The sequence below is a fragment of the Paralichthys olivaceus genome, chromosome 6 (genome assembly GCF_024713975.1).
Source record: "Paralichthys olivaceus isolate ysfri-2021 chromosome 6, ASM2471397v2, whole genome shotgun sequence".
NCBI lineage: Eukaryota > Metazoa > Chordata > Actinopteri > Pleuronectiformes > Paralichthyidae > Paralichthys > Paralichthys olivaceus.
The window spans coordinates 8,062,992-8,088,547 of NC_091098.1; the positions used below are offsets into that span (position 1 = coordinate 8,062,992).

The following is a 25,556-nucleotide window of genomic DNA, read 5'->3' on the forward strand; positions in this document are numbered from 1 at the left end:
ACATTAAAGTCCACGATTCCGATAAAGTCATTTCAAAAGCTAACAACGCTAAGGCCATGGGACTATTCCACTGTCCACAAATGAGAAACGATGCACAGACAGTAAGTAACAAATTCTTTAACATTTCTGGCAAATAAGGTTTCTGTTATTTAATGAGCAGCATATCTGAAGCACAACGTTGTCATTAAGTACAACGACTTGAACTAGATATATTCTATTTTGGATTCCAGCCCCATCAAAGGATTTATGTAGTGTACAGTGAATCTCTCGTGTGCTGCATTAAGACTCCTGCTTTCTCTGAAGATAAAAGTGCTGGTACCTTTTGCTTAACTATTGCATGACAGATCAACACATATATGCTACATACGAGCCAAAGGAACTGATAGGCCTTCTGGCATTTAAAGTGACAGTGATACACTGGGACCCTGTCATTTGGTTTTACAGTAATGAACTCCCTCTCCCCCTTTCCACTTGTCTTTCTTTTTTCTTTTCCTCTCTGCCCATCACTGGGTTGCTGGTGCTCACATGGAGTTGGATCATCTCAGATAGAGGGCAGAGTGGGAATATTAATTGGCGAGCAATACCTCTTTGTTGAGACGCAGCCCATAACTGAAACAGCTATAAATTATTTATATGCCTAATCAGACAGCATGTGCTCAAGTTATTCTTTCAAACAAGACAGGTTCTGTGCAATTCCAATTCCTTTTGATAGGAGTGCAGTCAGACAAGCCTGTGTGCTGGATAATGAAAATATGGTGCCACAATGACGAAATAGACATTATCTGGCTGAAATCACGGTCAGGAAAATGAATGACCCGCTTAGCACCAGGTATTAAAATACATCCTGTGTTTGGAGGGTTTCATTCTGCTCAACCAAAAAATCAGATACAATGCAAGTGTAAATGCATGGAAGGTACACTGACTATAAGCAATAATAGCATGCAGCCATCATGCAACAATAAACAAAAAGGATTTGCACAAGGATCCAACTGGGAATGTTAGACAAATCTGACCGGTGACAGTTTTAGAGTGTATACCAGCAAAACATTTGAATCAGTGTTCAAAATTACTGATATTATTGATAAATCAATTAAAAAAACACAAATTTGTCCATAACTCCTATAACAGCACATAAAAATATTTTCAAACCAAACAAACTCTATGGACAGAAGAAAGTTTATGATGTGAAAACTTGTTTTGTGGAAAGATCATCACCACGTCATCACCATGGTTATAATTCAACAGATAAAAAGGGCTAACTACTTTACCGCAATACCTGTTTTTGCCAGTTTTGAAAACTTGAGGCTAAATTTGTTCAACTTAACCTTCTTTTATTAAATATAAAATGGTTGCCAGCCATTACGAGCACCACCACAGTTGTTATTTTTCTGCTGCTGCAGAGAAAGTAAAGGGAATTTTCCTGCTAGTGGTTGGTCTGCTATCTTGTACCATGAGCTCAGGGGTTAGCAAGGTCAGTGTAGTCATAGGTGGTTTTCAGTAAGAAGGAAACCAAAGCCAGGAGAGAGCTACTGTCGGACTCCTCCGCCTGCTGACAGACAGCAATATACCCTCCTGTAACCCTCAGATTGGCTGTCTGTCAACCTCAAGTCTTTAGCTGCCTGTTTTCCAGCCACACAATGCTCAGAGTCTCTTCAACACACACATTTCTACAAGATAAATGCAATGAAATGGCATTCATACACTTGCTAGAGAAAAGTATAGAGACAGACACACTTCTCCCCTTCAAATTCTACAAGGTGCTGCAGGGTTAAAATAAATGGACTGCCACAAAATTTGCAAGAAAAAAAGAATAATAGGGTGAGAACCAGGTGGTTCAATGGATGCTTAATAATTCCACCTTCTTCAAAATAAGTTTAAGATCAGAAAAAGGCCCTAGCAAGTAACTGCAGGGATTTCTGCAAAAGCCAGTATAAAGGACTAACTGATGTTTGGTGACCTTCTTTTCTAATGCTTCAGCTAAGAAATCATTTGCAACACTCACCAACACTGCAAAACTTAGCTTTAAACTCCAGTTTTGTCAAACATCCAACACTATTCAGCTTCTAAGAGCTGTCCTGTGGCTGAGCCTGACCTCTGACCTCCATCTGTAGGGGTCAAGGCAAGAGTATTTCTCTACAAGGATCAATAAAGGATAATACGTGCTGCCGCTCGGTCACAGCAGAAAAAAATCAATCTTCTCTGTGACTGCCTTATTGGTACAAGGTATCCTTAAAGAGCAAGGCAGATTTTACAAACAGTAGATTCATTAAAGTTGACATGAAGCAGTACCCTTGTGTTGGCTGAACTAAATAAGGTGTGCTAAGTCATGAGCACAGCAATCAAAGTTATTTTTGAATTTCTACAGTTTGCATAGTTGTGTGTAGAATTCATACCAAATGTTCTTGCCTTGGATTTCCTCTGGAATCTCTAGCATCTTGCTCTAGTCAGCAGTCTTTGGAGAAACCCAGATGCCGCCTGGTATAAAATGTAGTTTTACTGTGAGTGTGTAAGCTTGTCAATGTACCTGTTTAATGTATTTCCTTGCTTTATCCCATGTGCTGGGATGATGGGTGGATGGATGATGGATGGATCATGCCGTAGAAAGCCATTCTATATCGGACATGGTGTGAGTAAGCAATAATAATCTAGTGTGAATCAATGAAGGGGGCAAATATGTGCTTCTCTGGATCCCTGACAAGAACATTTTGTGTTTGTGTACATATGCATGTCCCTCTATCATGGCCTTTCTGCTTCATCTTCATCAGCTTGTGCTGAACAGCCAAGACTGAATCACTGCATGGGCGCTATGTGCCGATGTGTCAACTCGTCTGTCATTCTGAAGTGGTGGGGGAGGACTCAGGGAGGAGGCGGAAAAGGAAGGAGGTCAGTGGACATGGTTTTTGCGAAAAAACGCATGACAATGATGAGCCTGGCGTGTCGCCGAGGCAACAAGGCCTCATCCATTATTCATCTGGGTAACAAAGTGATAAACGAGGTAAATGAAGAGGAACAACGGCAGCGAAAATCATGCCGGCTGACCAAAAGAGACATTTAGAAGCCGGCGGCACCAGCAGCATCCTGGGGCGCATATTAATCTGCGAGGTAAACAACAAAGTCTGGACACAGGGTCAAAGCACAGCCGCTCTCATCCTTGAGAAAAGAAACGTGGAGCAACTCCAGAGCTTTGGAAAATGGGATATTTTCCTTACAAAAAAAAAGACATGCAGGTGTTACAGGGAGACTTGGCATCTTTGCAGAATCAACACATGTACGGTGTCTAATTCCCACATTGTCAATCACCCACGTACCATTCACACCCAGCACCCTCCACACCAGACAGGTCCCTGCTTTCCACCATCAGGAAGCAGACGACTGATCGCTCTGCAGCACATGTTAAACTACATCAGTTGCAGCGGTCCACCCGCACAGGTACAGACAGCATAAATGATACCACAGGTCTCACATGTCATGCCAAATTCATGCAACACGATCTGTACGAGACAGCAGGGGGAAGAATTATTGCCCTGTTGCTACGGTAACGCCTCGTATGCTGAAAACACCATGCTGTGGTTTGAAACATTTTGATTTGTTAGATTTCATTTTGAAAACCATTCCGGTGACGTGGCCGAGGGAGGAATGAAAAAGAGAAAAAAGAACGACATGGAAAGAGGGAGACAGATAGATTCTGAGGGAAAAATCAAGTGGAAGAAGGAGAGAAAAGAGACTAGCTGTTACTCGCAGCAATTCAGGAGCAGTGCTTGAGACAATATGGGTCACTTCTCTCACTGTATTTCTATAAGGCGAGCGAAAACACCTCATCTATCACTCATTTCCATCCCAACACCTGCAAGCTATTTGCATTCTGCCAGTTTTACCTCCTTTTCATTTCTCTGCATGCCACTACATTTCCTGAATGATAACATACTGGCAATTTCTACACTGGTCAGGACACGACAACAGCTGCATCCAAAGCAGGAGGGAAAACGGTGATCCCTTTTCCAATCTTGTCTTTCTTTCTTTTTCTCCATCTCTCCACCCTTGAGTCCCAGTCCTCCGCTCATGTTTCCACCAGCCCTCCCTCCCCACACCCACCTCTTGATCTAATCCAGATCTTTGCCATTTGACCCTTATGAGTCTTCGCAGGGCCCGGTGACTCCCCGGGGACACAAGGTCGGATCGTATGTCTCGCCTTTTCACAGCAACAAATGAACCATGTGCGCAATAGCTCACCTGATTGGCTGTCATGAGAGCTATGCCATCATTCCTAATAGCGGAGAACCACAGGGCCACAGCCAATCAATTCAACTTGTTTTTCTTCAAATCCAGTTAGAGTGAAGACCAAACCCATTTTCACCAGTAGCAACAAATGTAAAGATGAAAATTGCTGTCAGCTCAGGGAAAAGTCTCTCTACTTGTCAGGGCTGATCCCCCATGAGAAACACAACACAGCAAGAAAATAGACCTCAAAAAGAGAATTTCATAGGCATGCAAGCAGGAGAACTCTAAATGTTACCAATTGAGATATTCACAATGCATCCATATTCATGAGAGATTAAGAAGCACTGTGCAATTATTACAAACTGGGATCCTCAAAATGTCAGACAGATGAAACTGTTTTTGAATTTTGAGGATTAAGAACCTGCATGCAGCACTTCATGTTTACCTATCAGGCCCTTCCATAGAGGAATATAAAAGAAAATAAGGATCTGACAGCGGCGAGCCCGACTTTCTTATCCAGCACTTGCCCACTGCTGTTTGCGAGACAGGATTTCACTCCAGTGATAATCCTTGAATTTCTTTTTATCTTTAAACTTTACATTTTGAAGATTGCTGTTATTTCTATAGTGCAAACAGCAATGTCCTTTTCCTCAGATTGTGTGTTTCGATGGCATTCACTTTTTCTTTTTGTCTGTTTAGCCTCGGTGACCATAATTGCTAAAAGTAGCCACAGACCACTTCCATTCTGAACACACAAAAAGCATCAATCAATCCTATACTTCTCAGGATTCTTCTCTTAACGATTGACCAAACATCAATTATCAGAAAGAACGAATGAAAAAGCCTTCAGGTAGATTCATGACTGTGTCAAAAAATTTGAAAAATACTCAATCATATGTACGAAAATGTTTTGTTAGTTAATGAAAAGGAATTTACATTTGAAAAGGATGCAATCACTATTTTCATTATGCCCCAAATAAAATTATTTTTTTATTTTGATGGTCAATTAATCTTTCACTTCATGAAATGCAACAAAATAGTAAATCACCACAAACTCCCAAAGGAGACATCTTTATCTGACCAACTCAGAAACATTTAAAATAACTATTCAACATATACAACATAAAGAATTGGTAAAGGAATCCTTCAACATTTTGATATTTGTTGGATCAGGAGATTGACAATGTCTGCACATGAGTCTCGTCATCATGGTGACTGCATCTGGACTGGATCTATCGACATGTTAAAGCACAACATGTTGCGTTTATACTTTTTTGGGCAGATTAAAGAAACAATACTGGTGGTTAGAGGTTCTGGTAGGCAGATATTTTATTTTGGGCAGAGCCAAGTTAGCTGTTTAATTGTTTCAAATCTTAATGCTACGCTTAGCTAACCAACTGTTGGGTGCAGCTTCTGATATCTAGGACAGATTTTATAAAACAAAGTGTCAATGCAAAATTAAAAAAGTTGATAATTTGACATAATAATCCTGACTCGTTTACATTTCTCAACAACATTTGACAGTTTTGATTACTGTGTAATCAGTATTTGAGATGTGGTTAAAGATTATCAAAAAGATAGAAAGTGGAGCCTGAGCAAAGACGTTGTCCAAAAACTACTCAGTTCAGGAATGAATTTTCACGCTCAGCTCAAATGATTATCAAAATGTAGTTACATTTTTGTCATCTTTTGAGAAATGCAATTTCTCTTCCCCTTTGAAGAACTTTGATTTGGGCAAATGGTGCTTGTGTGGAAACCCGACAGATTTTGGCTGATTGGACAGGTGTACTTTTTGGGTAAGTATTGTGCCCTTAACAGCTCTAACAACTTGTGCACACACCCTGGGAATGTATGTGTGCAGGGGGGGTGGAGAGAGAGAGAGAGAGAAATCATCAGAGCCATTACTGTGTGATAAATGATTTGCTAGCTGGTGAGTTGCCCTGAGGGAGGTGGTAGGGCAGAGAGAGTGTGTGTGTGTGTGTGTGTGTGTGTGTGTGTGTGTGTGTGTGTGTGTGTGTGTGTGTGTGTGTGTGTGTGTGTGTGTGTGTGTGTGTGTGTGTGTGTGTGTGTGTGTGTGTGTGTGTGTGTGGGCGGTTGGGTCGGTGAGTGGTTAAGGGGGGTTTTAAACCTGTGGCTTACTTCTACCAAGATCCCTTGGCACCCATGTTCTGCTAATGCAGTCTGTTTCATTAGAACCAGAGGGGGGGTTGAAGGTACAGTCACGTACACACACAGGCACACACACACACACACACACACACACACACAGGCACACACACACACACAAACTGAACTGTATGAATTTACACTTCCTGTCTTATTCTCAAATGCACATATGCACCCGCATATGCAGTTTGAGCTCAACTATGTGCACTTTCTATCAGAGACAGGGACACACAATCAAACTTCTCCACACAGACACACACCACCTCACACTTGCTCTCACACACACTCTGCAGGCAATCACATCTCAGGGGAAAAGGAGCTGGAGCCACGGCCGAGCCCAGAAGAGGAGGAGGCAAATTAGTACAGAGTTGAAAGAGCAGAGTGGTAGACTAAGGTAGAGGGAGAGTTTGGGGGAGGCGGGAGGGGAGGGCTGGTGGAATACACCAACGGAAAAAGAAGAAGTGTGAGTTTTTAAGATAGCAAAGGGGGAGAGGTGTGAGAAGAGAGGCAGATACTAAGGAGGTGCAGTAAGTAACAATATAGGCACTGGATGTAAGGAGGTTGGAAAGGGTGGATGAACAGACAGAGAGAGAAGACAGAGGGGAGCCAGAATGGCAGCAAGGAGTAGAAAGGGTGAGAGTAAGGGTGAGGCAGCAAGAGGGTAATGACTGGTGGGATAGGTGGGAGCAGCTCCTGCCAAGATGGAGCAAGAACAAGAGAGGGAGAGAAATTGAGCAGCGTAACCCTCAGGACCCCACTGTTGGCAGAGGAGAGTGGTGTGTATAGGTTGATGCCTGCATGTGTGTCTACATCGTTATATGTTGCACGCTGCGCTGGCAGGTCTGAGAGTTTGTGTCAGGTTCCTTGGCTTCTCCGTAACTGAGATTTTGAGGGTATATATGGTGTGATTGCCCCCAGGGGAGCTCCTCATGCTCGGGTAAGACAGCCTGCTTGCCTGGCCTGCTGGCACCAACCTCTGGATGAGGACCAGGAGATGAGACACAGCTGGATGAGCTCTGGCTCAGAGTTTGAGCACCGAATCACCAGGCAATACACATCCTGAGGTCATGTGCTAAGAGACAGGTGGAAATATGAAGAAAGCTTAATGTATGTGGAGTGTAGCTTCCTTCTTCAAGGCCATTTTATACCTGGTTGATTAGAATGTTTCACTATTTTAATATTTTAGTGGCAAATGATGAATTATTGATAAATGATGATAATTAATTAATCAAAGCTAAAAATCAATGTCTTGTTTTTTGGCACTAGCAGATCTCATATATAAGAACACAATGCTATAATAATAATAACCTAAATCATCTGGGTTTCTTCCGATAAACAACAACCAGGCAGCACATTAAAGTTCAACTTTTGTGTGAACAAGTTGTCTCTTATATTTCTCATCGAGCGAAAGTCCAGAAACAGGACAAATCGAGAAAATGTTTAGAACAAATACTTAACCAAACAAACCCTCAGTTTGGAATTTGCAAATGTCCTGCAAGTACCAAATTCAATCTGAATCAAACTCTTCAGGTTTACCTGCTTCTACTTTTCAGAGAAACAATGGATTTGGTGAAAAGTGAAGATACTGGGAGGCTTGTCTCTGCTCCATCTACAACTCTAGTGAGCTCAACTCAAAATGAAGACAAACTGCTTTATGAATAGGCAGGATCCTTATGAATGGGTCTTGAATCTTTGGCATGTAATTCTTGAAGGCTCAGATCCCTTCGATTTATCAATAATACAGATCTGATAATTTTTTTATCAATAATATCGCCATATAAATTTGAAGAGATGTGAGAAAACATTTAAATATTCTTTGCTGGCACTGAATCCGGATCTTCCAGCAGAGATTAGGAATATTGGTCTGATGGGGTGGGTTTCCAGTAATGGCAATCTGATTTCGCAGGGCTCTTTTAAAGTCATTAGAGCAAATCAGAACTGATTTCAATATTCCCTTTACAGGATCAGTGTGAGACTGTCAGAATCGGAGAATGCCATAGTCTTGGACAAATCTCTCAAAGGAATAATTTTACTACTTTCATTTAAGACACTTATGCTCTACCGCTTTACTCAGATTCCTTATGATACCCTGAAGTCATTGTGGGAGCGGGGTATCATTTAGTTCTGAAGATTGGGCTAAGATTTGCAATGGGATCATTTCTGAAATGTACTTCAATTTCTATACACAGATGAAACTTGATTTTTTCCACTGGACCTATTTGACACCTATTTGCTTCCAGAACTTCAACAGCTTAACCCTCAGTTCTAAAAGTGAAATACAAGTGTTCATGGTATCAAACCCCAATCTTCTGGACAGCTCTATAGTTCACACTGTCTTCTACATTGTATTTGCTAACCCATACTTCCAATCATCTTTTTGATACAGAAACTAAATCTCTTTAAAGTTACAATTGCCTTAAAAGTGTACTTTGCTGCGGTGGACCACATCACAGGTCCCCACGGTCGTTATGAGGATATTCTCCCAAAGGAAAAACTAACATATGATCTCAAATATAAATCCACTACTGGAGACTCTAAAACCACCTTTTCTGTCCTACTGAGATTGTGACTCATTTGTCCCGACAAGGCAACGGTTTACAATGTATGAATGCATATGAAAACATGTATGTCTTGTTTTTCTCTCTGCATTTTTTCCCCTTTTTCTGTCTCTCTTTGATTTCATATTTTTTGCTTTTTTGAAGCATGTGTTGTTGGTTTGGGGTGGAATTTTTCTGTTTTGCCAGCCTAATAGTTTCCTGGTATTATACTGACCTTTTTTCCAGCATACTTCACCTTTCCTTCCTCAACTGTTTGTTGTCAAGGCTGAAGTGTTAACAAAGATCCGTAGGTTATGTACCAAGAAAAATCCCCTAAAATGAACATATGCTTAGGGTCGTGTCCAGATTTTGTAGAAAGTACAAGTACTTCACACTGAAATTGACAAGACACAAACTACTGTATGTAATAATAAATGCTGTTGTGTTTGCCATTGGTTCAAAAATGTACTAGTTTTTAAGCTTCTAAATATGTCACATATTAGGATGTGTACAATACAATAAAATGTACTGAGCTAATATAACACATCCCAAAGCTCAGTTGCCTGACCTTGGCTTAAATCAGGCTTTGGCTTCAATGCCCAAATGGCAAATGGTGCAAGACATAACTTATAGTAAGCTTGATCATCCCTTCAGCAGAGTTTATCTTTCCTCAGTCCCATATCCCCAGGTCAATAATGTTGACTCATCCACCAGCCCTTCCTCTGTTGTTTATAAAGCACACCTTAGCCTTTTAGCCCTCTGCTTTGGCTCCATAAAGGAAGAAACAAAGCGAACTACCCCAAAGGAGTAGAAGAAGAAGACCCAGGAAAACAGAGGCAGATGCTAACGGTAAAGCCTCATTCACAGGGATGACCACTGTGTATTTTCTTGTGACGGTTTTCCTCCTAAAACTCACAAAAATCGCGTTGGCATTTACCCAGAGGGATAAGACTTGACGGGGGGATTAACAAGGCAATGATTTGTGGGTTGGAAAGACTGAGACTGCTGTCGATGTGAAGAAAGAGAAATGATTTGGGCACTCTTGCCCTTTAAAATCGTTCTTTTTCTCTAGTGACTCAAGCTTTGCTCTTTCCACACATCACTCTCCATCTTATCGATCAGGAAATCAGCTGCCTAATAGACAGGTAGTGCTCAACACTGAGCAAGGAGGCTCGAGGCGAAAGAGTCATGGAAACGGTCCAGAATATTGAAATGGACAATTAAAGCAGTCTTTTTGGAAGATAGACAGATAAGGACAGCCTGTGAGTCACACAAGTCTCTTCAGGTAGGAGGAAGGAGGGGGAGATTATTGTCCCCCGAGACTGAGGGGCACACAAAATAATTCACCTGTAAATCAATTTCCATCACATCTATTACAGACCACCGATGGACCGAGAAAGAAAGAGAACAAGAGAGACAGACCAAGAGAGACTCTAATTTCCCCTTTTTATCCTTGTTGTATTTTCTTCTCTCTTTCACTGCCCAAACCATTTCCACAGCAGAGTGCACTGGCCACAGAAAGACATCTGCAGTCGATCATGATAAACAGTCTGCATCTCTCCTATTTGTTTCCCTAAAAACCACAGAGCAGCATCAGTAAAAGCCGCAGCTGCAGCATCTCCATGGAACAGAGTCTTTTGGCAGTAAATCGTGATGTCAGGGCTTAAAACCTGCAGATATGAATTAATGCCAATGTTCTTAATGACACACTAAAATGTCGATATAATAATGCACACATATCAGACGAATTACAAACCGAGGGTGTGATGGAGTAGACAATCTTGTTAGGGGGCAAAAGCCTTGGCTAGAGATCAAATTTCCCTCTGACACCCAAACTAATGAAATTACAAATATCTATGTGATGGTAAGGAGGAGACAGAGTAACCCTAGAAGTGGACAATGCTGTTTTCTTTATCTTGAAAATATATGCAGATCATAAAATCTATCCCCATTATTGAACAGAAGTGGAGTGGTTGACTGAAGAGAAGGTGCAAAGAGCATCAGGTCTGCCACTTGTCTAAAACCTAAGTAGCTCCTCTTTATTGTAGCAAGAGCCCACCGTCCCTCCATCTTCCAACTAAAGTAACAATTCCTCTGGTTCTCTCCCACTGACTCCTCATTATCAACAAGAGAAATCAGCGCTGATATGCCTGGGTGTGTGTATGTATGTGGAGGGGAACTGCTCGATAGGGGGAAGAGGATATGAAGCAGAGGGAGGAGAAGTGATGAGACTGACTGAAAGGAGGGGGGGGGGGCTGTCAGCGTTTGTGGGTCAGCGTAAATGTTTAATGCTTATGCTGATGAGCTCACACAGTCTTTCTGTCTCTCCCTCTCTCGTCCTCAAAAGGATGCACTCTGAGCGCCATCAATCCCCTCCGCCACTCAGACACAAAACAATTCCCACACATTTACAGGCATGACCCGTCCGCTCCGAACCCCCTGCTCATATTCTCCCTAACCTCTCGGCATGCCAATTAAGCAGGTATGTGACAAGATGGCCAAAAGTGCTAATTAGGGCAACCTACCTCTGCTGCATGTCCCCTTATACCCACCTCACCATCCTTTTCCCAGCAGCAGCTCCCACTTCTCTCTCCCCACTGACCCTTAATGGATTTTTATGCCTGTATCTCTCTTCCAGCGCTCCCGTTTTCCCCAGTTACATCACAATAGTGAGTCCAAATAATGTAACTTTAATAGGCCCACTTAAACATTCAGTCGCAAAGTGAGGATAGACGTTTCTGCCTTGAGCACACACACAAAGATTTACCCTGGAGTACAAATCATAATTGAAAGCGTCTGATAACAATTTTGCCTTGTTACATGCACTACATTAAAAATTGGAGAGATGGATTAGTTTAACACGACAGGAAGGGAAAAAAACACACAATTCAGTTTGCCAGGTTTAGCAAATAAACCCCATAATGGCCTGTTTATCTTATCAATTAGGGAACCATAATCTTTTTAGAAATGAGAAATGGGGCTTGCCACAGGGCACAATCACCTCATAAATAAGGTACATTGCTAAATAAATCCCAAAACCAGTTTATTCAATTCACCGAACAAAGGATAATAGCTTAATTCAGCGATAATGGGAGCAGGCAACTTGAGGAAATTAAAATGAAGAACTTGAAATTTCACGAGTCGTTTCCGAATGACCCCGAACAACACGGTTGCCACTCACATGAATAGCGTGGAAGCCAAAGGGCACTATTTATGCCATTTTTTTCAGTTTGATGAACAATCATTTCAAAGACTGGTGCAGTCGGAGACGCATTGTTTTCAACATGTAGTCATTAAGGATTCAGTGGAAGTCTGGCTGTTAATGGCTTTTAGATGTGAGCTCCCACACCCTACTTGATGGGGCATGCGTTCCATTAAAGTGAAAGTATTTTGGATGCTTACGGTTCCATCATAAAGCCCCATATGCTGCGTTGTTATTTCCTCAGCTCCGTTGCAGGGAAGTGTCATCGTTGTTGCTGTGTGGGACGACTACACTGTGTAAAGCCAACGTGTCAAAATCAAAAGTCATCACTGTCAATGATGATAATTGGTGCTGAAAAAAGGAGAAGAAAAGCATGCTATGTGCTGCAGGGGTGATTAAAGGCATCACACAAGCATACACAGTCTGTTACTTGGGGCAGCTTCTTGCTCACGCTGTAAACATAGCCATATCTTATTGTTCGGGTGTCAAAGAAGATCCATTACATCGTGTTAACGCACAGAACAGAGCGTTGGACCATGTTTTGGTGCTGAATGGTGTTTGTGTGGTGGGTTAGAGCTACAGCAAGGCCTCCAGTCATGCGTTGTGTGACAAACAAGACAAAACTGGGAGCTCTGCACTGGGTGTGGCCTGGATTCACACAAAGCCCCCAATGGGTCAGTGCCTAAGGAGAAGGTCTGTGCACGGATGGATGGATGGATGGATGGATGACTGGATGTATTGGGGACAGCAGAGTGGATCCAAGGAGAGTCAGGGCCAGCAATGGGGAGCTGGAGAGGGGATGGAGGTACAGCAGATGTATATATGGGGGAAGGGGACAGTCACATACGGAGGATCTGGGTTACTGCTTTGGCATCTATTTCTGATTGTGCCATAGCAGACAGAAAACTAAAAAGACATGACAGTAAATGTGCAATGTGTATCAGCATATACTGTATATCATGATTAGATGTATTTAATGCAAGTAACTATTGATATACGCCTCAAAATTCAAGTATTGGTCACTTTTCCCCCACTACACTGAAACAAATCAATGCCACCTGCAGCATACAGTATATCCAAAGATTAAAACATGATGTCATTTAAATGTCCTACCACATTTGTAAAAAAAAACGTGTCCTCAATTTTATGCCCCCCGACCAATAACACGTTAAGCTCTCCTCCCCAACCAAATCCACAGCTGACACCATCGCTTTCAAACCCTATTTTTCTTCAGTGTGGGTCTACAGATGTAACACCACAGCCCACACATCAGGGGCAGACCTGCTAATGGAAACCTCACCCCATTTCTGTCCCACGAGGCCGTCTGTCCGGACGAGAAAATGGAGGTGAAGGGGGGGCATTTGGCGAAGCAGGGGGCCGTGGGTGTGTGCAAAGATGGGACAGAATAGGGTAAGAATTCTGGGTCAGAGACTCAGCGCTGGCCTCTTAATCTGGAGATGGACAGCGAGGGGTGTGGGGAGACTACGCACACACACATGCACACACGCCAGATGGGGGAGACCCCCCCCATCCACATTTACCTACTTAGTATGCCCCTGGGCACATGAACACACACACATACACACACACACACACACACACACTCATCCCTTCTCTGCAGCCCACTGCATATACAGTAGGAGCGATCATGGGTGAAAAAGATTATATTTCCATAACCTAGATATTATAACCCCCCATGTCCTACTGGGTGATGATGGAGGCACTGCCCTTGGCAACACAATAACCCCAGTAACACAATGCTGAAACAGACTTTGCACCAGCTTCTCTGCCACAATAATGTCAAGATGCGATAAAACTACAGCTCAAATAATAAATTGAATATGAATATGAATATGCATTAATCAACTTTCTTTCATAATTCCCTCTCCATTTCCTTCCTATTAATGATCAGGATGTATATAATGTTCCAGTAATATGTCTGTATCAAATCCATCTCACTGCCTCCCCCCTCCTCATTTCTCATTCCTGTCACTCTCCGCTCTGGTTTTATAGCAGATGCACCATAAAAAAAAACATCATTAAACTAAAATACCTCTGTGACAGCACATTTTGCTTGAGTAGCGGTTGTTTTTCATGTGAAAAGTATGTATTTGAATGGTAATGTCCTCAGTCTGCTGTGATTGTATTTCGTGAAGCCCTGATGAGTGTGACCCCAGAGAGGAGGGGGAGGGCGCCAGCGGGGGCTGAGCTTAGGTTTGAACTCCTCGGGAGGCGCTGCTCAGCTGAGGGAGCCGCCTTCCTATACTCAGTGTTGGAGCATTTGCGTCCTCTAGTGTAGCTACCTGTCCTTGCAGCTTGACTACTGCAAATGTGAAGGCTCTAGCAGATTAGAGAAGACCCCAGAGCAGTTAGAGGTGAAACACAAGAACAAACCTCATCAGTGATCAATGTGTTTGTTTCAGTCAAAGTTAACTATTATTATCTATATGTCTGATGGTAAATTATTAAATTAATCCTCTGTTGAGGCATGTAAAGAAACATGGAGGTCAGTTTCAGCAACAGCAAAGAAAATGTAATCAGGTAGAGATTTAGGTAAATAGGCACATCAACAGGGTTTGAGCATCGGGTTGTTTAATCAAAGGAGATAAGGCTTTGGTAAAATATGGATTGTTGTGCGGGTTAAATCAGAAGTTCTCATTAAGCACATTTAAAAGAGCAGATCCAGACAAAAAACAGGTGTGATGTAGAAAAGCTGTTGAGTCATTCTAACAGTGCTCCTGGCCTCAACACTCAAACAGAGCATGAAAACTCCTTGTTAGTCTCCTTCTCTATCAAGCTATACCATGTTTCAGTTGTTAGCGACCCTCAGACGAAACCAGCAAACAACAAATGGATTGTGTGGTTCTAGTGAGGTGAAACTGGACACTCGCAAATTAAAATTTGGACTTATTTGACCAATGGAATAATGAAAAGCTGACTCCAGCTAACCTGCTACTTATGAACCATTGTGGCGACTAAACGAGCAGAAACAGATTCCCTTCAGGAGGAAAACCAGCCAGCAGGTTTGACAACATGAGACAACTTACCCCAGTGTCCGTACATCTGTCACTTTCCCTGATCACTGTAGCACAGGCTTTAAGGGTTAGTACAGCAGTATACTGAGAGAGCAGCATGCAGCCATGAGAGGGCAGCAAATGCAAGGAGTAGCCGTGTTCTGTTCAGTCACACTGTCAGTGGCAGGAGAGAGAAAGACAACCCTCCACAGATAGAGTGAACCTCTCTTAATCACAGACCTCCATCGCATTACCTGTATCACCATGACTGATGAAGTAATAACCTATGAAGTTCATTAACTGAGTGCAACGGTAAATATACTGTATGTGCAGTTGTCAGTATTCCAATTTACCCTGCAAAGGACCATATACTACAGTAGATTTACACAAAGCTTCAGGATATATTCAGTTGTAAATAAAAACAGCAGTTACTCAATATGTGTGGTTTTAATATCCACTATATTTCTCTCATCAATACTTGTAGCACTTACACGTATTATTGGAGTATTTGTAGTGTAACGCATGCACTGATACATTTCGGGGGGGTTTAGTTAAACAGAGAAAAACTGGCTTGAAATTCTGTTTCTCACTTGTGACGTAAGGAAAATCACACAGTTTTAGTCTAAAATGATCTGAAAAAACTTTGCTGAGTTCTTAGTTCAGGATTCACTACAGGGTAAAATAATCACTGCTATGCATCAGATTACCTCACACATATGATTGGGAAATTAGAACACTGGCAGAGGACATAAACAGCAAAGTCTTTGAGAGACTTGAAGCAGCTTATTGTGATGTGTAGATCTGCAGCAGCATTTACAGCTGGTGAAGCCAAAGCACAAACCAGGCAGAGGCAATAACACAATGACGGAGGAATATGCCGGGCTAATGAGCTTGGCCGGGTCACAAAGTCTGATGGAGCCTTGAAGATAAGAGTTTGCATATGGGTCAGGAATCATAGTAGGCAAGAGGACAGTAAACACAGCTGAGGAGCTGCCTGCAGGCGGGGGTGAGGTAGAGCAAAGACAAGTGTTTAGGCCTGTCGGGCGAAAAAAGTTTGGATCAGTGCAACCTCAAGGACCCTTGGTCACGTTCCAACTAAGTCAATTAAGTTACAGCACAGTATGTGTGTGTGTGAGAGAGAGACAGCACGCGCAAGAGAGATTCATTCCCAATAAGGAAGAGAAGAACACAGCCCTGACGATGAGTTAACAGGCAACTAGACTGACTCTCAGTGGTTTTTGGAGCTGCCAAAAAGAATATGTGCAGCTCAATAAACATGCCTCTGAGCAGCAAGGGTCTTAGAACTGAGGTCAAAGCAAATCACATCTGTTCATGAGGAAATGTGCCCTTGAAAAACTCCATCTTACACTGTGTTCAGATCAGTACCTTACCGTAAGTGACGGACATTTGTATTTTGAAAATGTGCACGGTTTCAGAATGTTTAATTTCAAAAAACACACTGGCACCCTGTGAATTTATTATTACTAAGTATGATGATAGTTATCAAAATTGTATTATGTTTTCTAGACTTGAACATAAAAGGTTGTTTTAATCACATAATCATGTGGGGGAAATAGTACTGTTCTCAATTTTATTTTAAGTCGATTCATCTATTTTCGAATTGCTCTATGCGTATCTACAGGGTTTGTCTTTAAAGTCACTTTGACATTGCTGTCATAAAAACTATTGAAATTCAAACCATGATGTTGTGACCACAATTGCACTGTTAGACAATACATTGAAACATTAATTGATGATAAGACATTTGAGAATCTCTAGCAGATTGTTCCAGCGATAGTTATGAAAGTACGGGACGAGCAGAAGTTTTCAGCCCTGCCGTGATTCACAGCACTAAACATATGGTGCTGAGAGCATTTCCTCTCTTAACACAGTTTGGATTTTTGGAAATAAACACTGCGGCACACACAGATGTAGCGAGACATAAACACTCTTGAGAGTGCATATGTCTATGGAAATAAACAGTCATACACGCTTTTGGAAATAACTGGTTCTGTATAGCAGCATGCAAGAACTGACATGTAAACGTTCAAGGCCAAGACACCTTGAAATAGATACAACACATGCACAAGATATATACTGAATCCTGAAGGACAAGCATGAAAACCAAGGGAAAGGAAAAGAAAAAACAAATTGTTTCACAACAGTTACAGACTAAATGACTTCAGAAACATTTAGCTAAATGCATCTGACAACATGATATAATGTATAGGGTTTAAGCATGTCCTATTGAAGAAGTATATTTAATTTGAGTAAGCTTGACTCTCATAATCCAAGCTATTCTGATCACAACCAGTCATATCACTGTCATGTTTGTTGTGTGGGTGTGATCATCTGACAACATGCACTGCCTCAATAATGCAAAGTTTTTGGCAGCCAAATCTCAAATCATGGCTGTTGGGCTGTCTTGAAAAACTCCAACAAAGAAGAGCTCTTAAAACATTCAGAAAATTCCCAATGATAATTTAACATGACAGGACAGATAAACCAGGCTGAAAGGTCACTGACTGAAAACGGATCACCAGCAAGTCTCTGCAAGTTGATTTGTTGAAACCAACAGCTGCCTAAAAAGGCTGGACACCTTTCAAACAGCATGAGCTAAACTGTCTGCTGATGTGTCAGGTATAAGTGAGTCATGGTTAAAGGGCTGAACAGTGAAACATCACTAGTAAGGTCCTTGAAACTGTGGTCTATTTTCTGTGTGTCAGCTAATTAGCCTCTTATCTGAGGAAGGCCTGGTTGATACAGAAGGTCGGGATGACCCTGACTACAGGGAGGCTTTCTGTTGGACTGATAAACGAGGATGTCTCCAATCCAAGGCTGGGCTTCTGGAGGGACGCCGGGGGGCCTGGGGGCCTCATTCTGAACTCAAGGGAAGAGGCAGAAAGGAAGCTAAACAGGAGAAGGAGTGAAGGGGACATGACAGTGTGATGAATTGTCCATGATAACATATGGGGCTGTTGCTCGTCTAGCCCAAAGCCTTGAGTCAGAGAAACATTAAACTGAGAAAAAAGGAGTAGTCTGGATCAACTACATATAATTTATTTTAAGAAGCATAAAATCAATTATTACATTGTAATCTGAGCATACCTCCACCCTGGCATTGTCCTGTGCACCAGTTTTATATCTCCTTCGAGTGGTCGTTAAATGAGCAGACTTATCAAACATTGTCTCGACATCAAGGTCAAAAGTCTCCACGCTGAGATCTTCACAAATACAATCCACTCAAGTGAAACTGTCCAATTCTCTCCTCCAGACTGCAATTACCTTTCAAGTGATCTATTGAGTCTCATTGATTTAAATTCAAAGGAGGCAAAGAGACAAGAAATATCCAAGGGCTTAAAGGGGAGTGCTGTTGCTGTTCCTTTGACTGTCAGCTGCCAGTCAGAAAGTGTGCCTCTACAAATAGGCCAGTGGGCAAATACTAAAATAAGCTGTACCGCAGTGAAATATTTATTTGTAGTGGCCATTTATCCACACGCATGCTGGATAATATTGAGGATAAGGCTTATCATCCAATATAAATAACAACGATCCTCTTGGGACAGGAGGCTAAAAAGCTAGAAGCTACAGGCCGTAACCCTCTGATCCTGATTACTGGACAGACTGACCTCCCAAACCAGACAGCAGATAATTGCATCTTCTCACGTTTGGAAATCACATTAAAGTGCTGATAATGGAGTTCTGACTCAGAAAGAAAAAAGAGCACTGGAGCGGAAAAGAGGAACAACAGAAGGAAGGAAACTGGTATCTACTTGATTCATAGCTAAGCCTACAACAGATGTCCCCTCCACTGCCATGACTTCTTAAGGGTGCATTGGTTTTTAAAAGGGCCAAACTACCTTTTCCATGTTGAATAGGGTGGCTTGAGGAAAATGCCGGTGAGCAGATAATAGAATCTGTTGGTGATGAAATCCCTGCAGCTCGTAGCAGAATGTGCAATTCATGTGGTATCAAACTCTTCAACGGAGAAATGGGGAACATTTCCTGTCTGACAATGCCGATACGACAAAGGTCCAGCATACAGTCAAGTGCTACACAGGGTATTAAAAAAGGGAATATATTGCCCCCTTACTCTTTCCTCCATCCATATGTTCAAGTCAAATCAAAATAAAGTGTAACTAATCAAAAGATCAGTCTAAAGACAGCAGTAACAAACGCTACATGTCTTAACTACAAAAATGGGAATTCTATGGCTCCAATAGGATTCCAGTGGGATCAGAAATCTACTACACTGTGCTTTAGGAATCTGTGCAGGATGGGAACATGTCTCAGGAGTGAATGTGAATGTAGAGTTTATATTGATTGTAAAATTTGGTTAAAATGCCACAGGTTTTCAGGATAATATCAAATCAAGTCCAATTGTTTTAATTCACTTGAGCCTTGTTTCAACCAAATGTACCTGGAACTTTTAATCCCAGCAAGTTAATATAAGAAATGCTAAGGTTCATGCAAACCGTTGTTCACCTGCATTTTCAGACTGGAATGGGTGGGGGGTGCTACAACTTATACTTTTTGGTTATTAAAAAGATTTCCCCCAGAACTTCCCCTGCAGTGGAGATGCAGGGAGTTTCTGCAAAGGCTCCCAGTTCATGGGAGAAGGAGCCGTAAGCTTGCTCCTGAAACTGTGGTCGGGGAACTGCTTGAGAAAGAGGGCTTCCATCTCAACTGAACTGTTTGGCTATTTTTTGGTTGTAAAATGACAAAGGTGGATAAACCATTGCACTAATGGCAGTTTAGGTAGATGCTTATAAACAAATTTCACAATTCAAGATGATGTTTTCGTAGTGCCCGGTCACATTACAGTGCAAATAAGTAATCTCATTGAAACAGCAGGAAAGGGTAAAAGTGGCAAAAACTGGGAAATGTGATGATGGAAACAACAAACGTCACGGAAGGAAATGTCACCCCTGTTATTACCCTGTGGTCTGAACCCAATTTGGTCAAAGGGAATTAACAGACCAGCTCAGTCTGCAAGCTCTATGAGCTGTGTTGCATTCTCCTCTTGCAGGTGCTTGTTTGCAGTGCCTTGCTCAGGGCCTGTATAGCAGCTAATGAGATCCCCAAGGAAACCCAACACTGTACGAGTCACAGACTGTTGAAGCACCAGAGCCTTCGTAAACTCAACATGCATGACCTTTGACCTCACCCCTACCCTTATTCTTCCCACATAATCTAACGGAAATCTATAGTCTCACTTGAGAATTGATACCACACACACACACTGCAGGCAGGCAGATGCACAAGTGAAGGTATTTGTTGCACACAAATACCTTCACTTGTTAAGACAATAAGAGTCACTGCTGCAGCTGAATGTCTAAGTGTGTTAGCTCAAGCTATAGAACAAATAATTAAACAAATTGTTCTTATTCAGGGACTTACAGCTCCACCACTCAATACTTTTCAGTTAACGATTTATCAAATGAATGTAGTTGTATGTGTCGCCTAGGGTGACTAATCCACACACAATGACAATTGGACACTTTGTAGCTGTTTGTCCGATGATTGCTTTGATTTTCTGGCCCATAAATTCTGCTTTCATCAAGTATGTTTCTTTTCCTGGCAAACAAGGTCTGGTGCTGCCTTCTTGAAAAGCAGAAGTTAGTGTAAACCGAAACAGAGCAAAAAAGAGGATCCTTTACGTATTTGTCAAAATTATTTTTGGTGTTCCAGGTTTAAGTAGCAAACTAGCAAACTAACTACCAGTATATTTGCCAAAACATCTTCGGTGAAAAGGGAGTATGAAGTATGTTTTGACAGATTGTGAAAAGGCCAAAAACATAATTTGTTAAAATGTAGAATGAACTATTATTTTGTATGATTTATTACTCATTTCACATGTATAGTGAGTTGATACAATACATAATATAATTAGCTACAAAACATGACCATCCACTTGTGGTTCTATAATTTGTCAGCACGCCGGTGGCATACCTGTGATAAATTTAACACTGCAGCTCATCACAGCAAATTACATGCATATAGAATGTATGAAATTAAAGACCCCTGCCTTTAATTCTGTCAGCAAGTACAGCTATCAAGAAGTCAAGGGGCTTTCATCTCCAAATTCCATGCAGGTAAATTGAACACATTTACAACTCTCACAATGTTCCTTTAGAGTATGTATGCTATTAAACTTGCATACTTATCATAGACTTCCCATACTTCATTAAATCAGGCACACATGCTAGTTCATACCGTGTGTGTGTGTCTGTGTGTGTGTGTGTGTGTGTGTGTGTGTGTGTGTGTGTGTGTGAGAATGGCAATGCTCCTCAAGTTCACAGGCTCAGTAAATTGCGCTTCCATGAGAATGCTTTAGATTGTATCTTAACCTTTCCGATAAACCATTTAACCAACTATGTAGCAGGACACACATTTCAACAGTTTACTCCTTTTTGATCAGGTCACATAATGATTAAACAACTGTGGACAAACCAAAGAAGCGACAGGGGGCAGTTTGGTAAAAGCAAGCACTTACCTGCAATGATATATTTGTGAGCTTTGGCAAGCAAAAGGGGGGAAAAAAAGGAGGAAAACAAGTTAGTTTGCAAAAAAAAAGTCACACAATACCCCAAAGAATATTTGAGTACTGAAGTACTGAAGAAGAGAGAGGTGGATAGGAGTGGGATGAATGAGTGATGGGGAGTAGATTAAAGAGGATGATGGTGAGGAGGAAAGTGTTTTTCACAATCAATGTAACACTAGCGAAACTATTCGAAGTAAAACATATGTCAACAATCACTTCCATCTTCCATCTATTAAGATTAAGATTCCTCTTTATGGTCCCACACACAGCATGCAACATGCAAACATGGGGAACTTTGACCTCTGTATTGAACCCATCCGTGTGAACGGAGCACACACGGAGCACACGGAACACAATCCACACAGAGACCACACAGTGTCCACACACGGAACAGTGAGCAGCCATGAAGGCGCCCGAGGGGCAATTGGGTGGTTTGGTGCCTTGCTCAAGGGCCTCAACAGTCTACAGTCTACATCTTAGATTCAAAGACCTTAAGCCCAGCATGAACAAAGTAATACAATGATGTGGATAGTACCTCAACAAACTCACCCTATCAAACACAACAGACAGATACACACACACAGCCTCACACAGGCCTGTCAATTTACTGTTTGCCCAGCTGATACAGACTGAGGGTTAGGGCACAGGAGAGGCTCATCAATAAAACATGGGCTGGTCCGAGAAAAAACTGGGAGCTATTTACCAGAGAATAAAACAGAAACCTCCTCCATTGATTGTTTTAACCAGGAACCCGTGGAGACAGCCTGTCTGTGCTCTGTATAGCTCAGTTCACTCTGTACAGAGATGCATACTGGCATCAAATCAAAGTATCGTGTCTTAATGAAATGTTGCTCAATGCTAATGCTGAAGGGATTTCAGGTATGTAGGTAGCCTAGGAAGGCTAAAACTAACCTCGTACTGTTCATCATTTCATATATTCTTGCAGATGATGGCGTTCTGTTCATTGTTAAACTGTTTTTGAAACTGCAGGATAATTTATAATTTGACTTAGTGCTGGACTGTATTGTATTTTATAGAAAAGTATACACACCCCCCCCCTAGAGGTGTACTGATCCCAACTAGGTCAGAGTGTATACTGGTCCTAGTGAGGTAACAAAACAGCAAACCCACACAGACTGATTTTGATCTGCTGATTTTCAGATTGATAGCCACCTTGCTGAAGATGACAAATGAGCAGGACAAACCTTCCAGACAAAGCCAGACAGAAGTTGGTTTAAAAAAACATAAACACAGAAAAGCACTCAGAGGTCTGACATGATGACCTCAATGAAAAATTGATGAACTGATGTTGATTTTGATTTTTAAATCACTCATCAAGATGTCAGAGCAAACCGGTTTACTCGAGTTATGTGCTATTGTTGGTTTCTAAGTTAAACTAGAGCTACAGTATTTATTTTGACCCTTAGATTACCCCCCCCAATATGTTTATTTAATTTGACATTTGACGAATTACTGTCAGCAAAGCTGTTAACTCAAACCATTATTCTCTTAAAGGTAGGTCTCTTATTGCTATCATGTTATTAGAGCATTTCAAACAAATGCATTTGTGTGAACAGTCAAAATGTGCCTGTTTATTTGGAGTTAAACCGGCTCATTGAAAAAAAAAAGCCACCATCCAGGCAAGAGGCTGTTTCATTATGTTACTCCACCACCACCAACACAACAACAGTCAGCTACGAAAGAAAAATCTACTAGTAGCTCCACACAAAAACCTCACACCCCGACTAAACAGGTGTTTTGATGGGTTTTGTCCCGGGGCGGGTATTAGCCAAGTGTCAGCTCTCCTCCTCTGTTCCACCCTCTTGCCTTTTCTCTCATCCTGCTTTCTCTCCTCTCATCCTGATCCTCATTATTCCGGACTGGAGTCTTTGGGGGAGCAAATGGTCTATTATCCAAAGATGGAGCTTAAGACAACTTAAAGCTCTGAAGGAGTGGCTATTTATTTGGGTTGAAAGACGGAGAGAGAGGGAGGGAGTGTGTGTCTGGCCTGGCGTTCCCATATCACTTAGGTTAATGTGATTAAGGGTGAGCGAGAAGGGGGGGTTGGGTTCATTTAGCTCAGAGCATGTTAGTTCTAAGTGATTCATGTCAGGGAGAGTCGGGGGGGGGGGTCGGTCACAGGACTTCCTTTAACACACACACATGGTCACATAAGAATGGGTGTGTGCTTTAGTGCCTGGTACCAAAATTAGTACACATGAATGCGCCCACACAAATGCTCACTGGTGCCACCCAAGGTTAGAAATTAACAGAGTTCCAGTTATTAAATTTCACCATACTCGCTCTTTTTCATGTGGCTGTCAAACTTTCATGCTCGAGCGCAGGTCCACACGCCTGTGAGCCTCCTTAAAATGCAGGACAGCTAATGACTGAATGACTCTTTCCTGTTAATTCTTTGTGGTATTTTATCAGAAGTGAGGAATTAATCTAAGGTGGACATTAAAGGAAAATAATAAATAGCCACTGTTTTCACTGCCATTATAATAAACCTCCTACACACACACAATATATGAACAGATACAACATGTCGATATAGCTAAGCACTCATTACATTATATGCTACATGTAAGTGCAACATATAACTGGAACTTGACTTAGACTGTCTTCTTAGCCAAGGTGTAGTCAGAAGAGATGTGTTTTTAGCCTACAGCGGAAGATGTGTAGACTTTCTGCTGTCCTAGTGTCAATGGGGAGCTCGTTCCACCAGTTAGGAGCCAGGACAGCAAACAATCGTAATTTTTTTGAGTGGCTCGGTGTCCCTCGTAGTGAAGGGAGCAGCAAGTCAATTGGCTGATGCAGAGCGGAGTGGACAGGCTGGGGTGTAAGATTTAACCATGCCCTGGATGTAGCCTGGGTCAGATCCTTTCACAGCACGGTACACAAGAACTATTGTCTTGAAGTGGATACAGGCAGCCACTGGTATTACTCTCATATAGTAAAAAGACCTTAAAAAGTGAATGAACACATAGAGAGACAAGACAAGACACCAAAAAAAAATTGGTGACACATGAGCTGCTGTTTCTCTTCACGCTGTTCTCTGTACCGCTGAACACACATGAAGACTCCAGTCAAAAATTGTGGGTGTTTGTCACAGGGGAAGGAGGTCTTTGTTTGCAGCTCAGCTGTATACTGACTAAAAAAAGTCAGTATACAGCCCCCTCTGAGAATACTGACCCCTCACAATAAGAAGTCCCTTGAAAAAAAAGCAGGATTTTACAGACAGGAAGAAGAAAAATGTGTCATCCCTCCCTTCCCCTCTCTGGCTCTATTGTACACTTTAAATACCCCCCTCTGTTTAACATTGGTCGAGGCTTTTAGGGGGAAGAAGAGAATATGCAGAGCAGCGATAAAGGTCTGTGATTGCAATTGTCAACCTGCGTCAAATGCTTAATAACAGGAAACCATTTTATATTTCTGAATGACAAGTCTTTACAAAGTCAACCCCCCTCTCCACATACCACTAACCAATACTTTCACAGACGGTCCAGTTGTGAACTACTTGTGGACGTCATCAGGGGGAATGAAAGCCGCCTTTTTATGTCCCTGAATCAAGGGGACATATGGGAGCTTCAGACAACATGTGTGAGTCTGCACTGTGGAGCCTTTAGGTCAGTCACTAACACAGCCAAGGACTGGAGATTTCTAAAGCACTTGGACCAGCCACTGCATTTTCACACGCACAACACGGTGGGTTGTAAAAAGTCCTATCAGTTTCCAGCTGTGAGGTGTATACAACCCTTTCACTGTCCCCTCCTTTTCTCCAACACTTGGATAAATAATGACTGAGAAATGGGCCACAGGGTGAGAACAGAAAAAGGAGGGAAGGATCCCTTTGGTACTTGTTTACTTCAGAC

At 41.9% G+C, this 25,556-nt stretch overlaps 2 protein-coding genes across 14 annotated transcripts in view; one reads left to right on the top strand and one right to left on the bottom strand.

Annotated features, from left to right (window-relative positions):
* Nucleotides 1-12,689, top strand: part of ampd1 (adenosine monophosphate deaminase 1 (isoform M)) — a 269,757-nt gene extending 257,068 nt beyond the window's left edge. Inside the window, exon 15 of the mRNA XM_069527100.1 lies at nucleotides 12,613-12,689. Within this exon, the coding sequence (XP_069383201.1) occupies nucleotides 12,613-12,674 (62 nt within the window). The 3' untranslated portion in view covers nucleotides 12,675-12,689. The remainder of the gene's footprint in view (nucleotides 1-12,612) is intronic.
* The window catches only part of agrn (agrin), a 245,739-nt gene that overhangs the window by 164,648 nt on the left and 55,535 nt on the right, over nucleotides 1-25,556 (bottom strand). For 10 of the 13 annotated variants that reach the window (XM_069527093.1, XM_069527092.1, XM_069527089.1 and 7 more), the window contains exon 3: nucleotides 21,634-21,654. The exons of the other annotated variants lie outside the window; for them this stretch is intronic. In XM_069527093.1, the coding sequence (XP_069383194.1) occupies nucleotides 21,634-21,654 (21 nt within the window). The remainder of the gene's footprint in view (nucleotides 1-21,633; nucleotides 21,655-25,556) is intronic. 13 annotated transcript variants of the gene reach the window in all.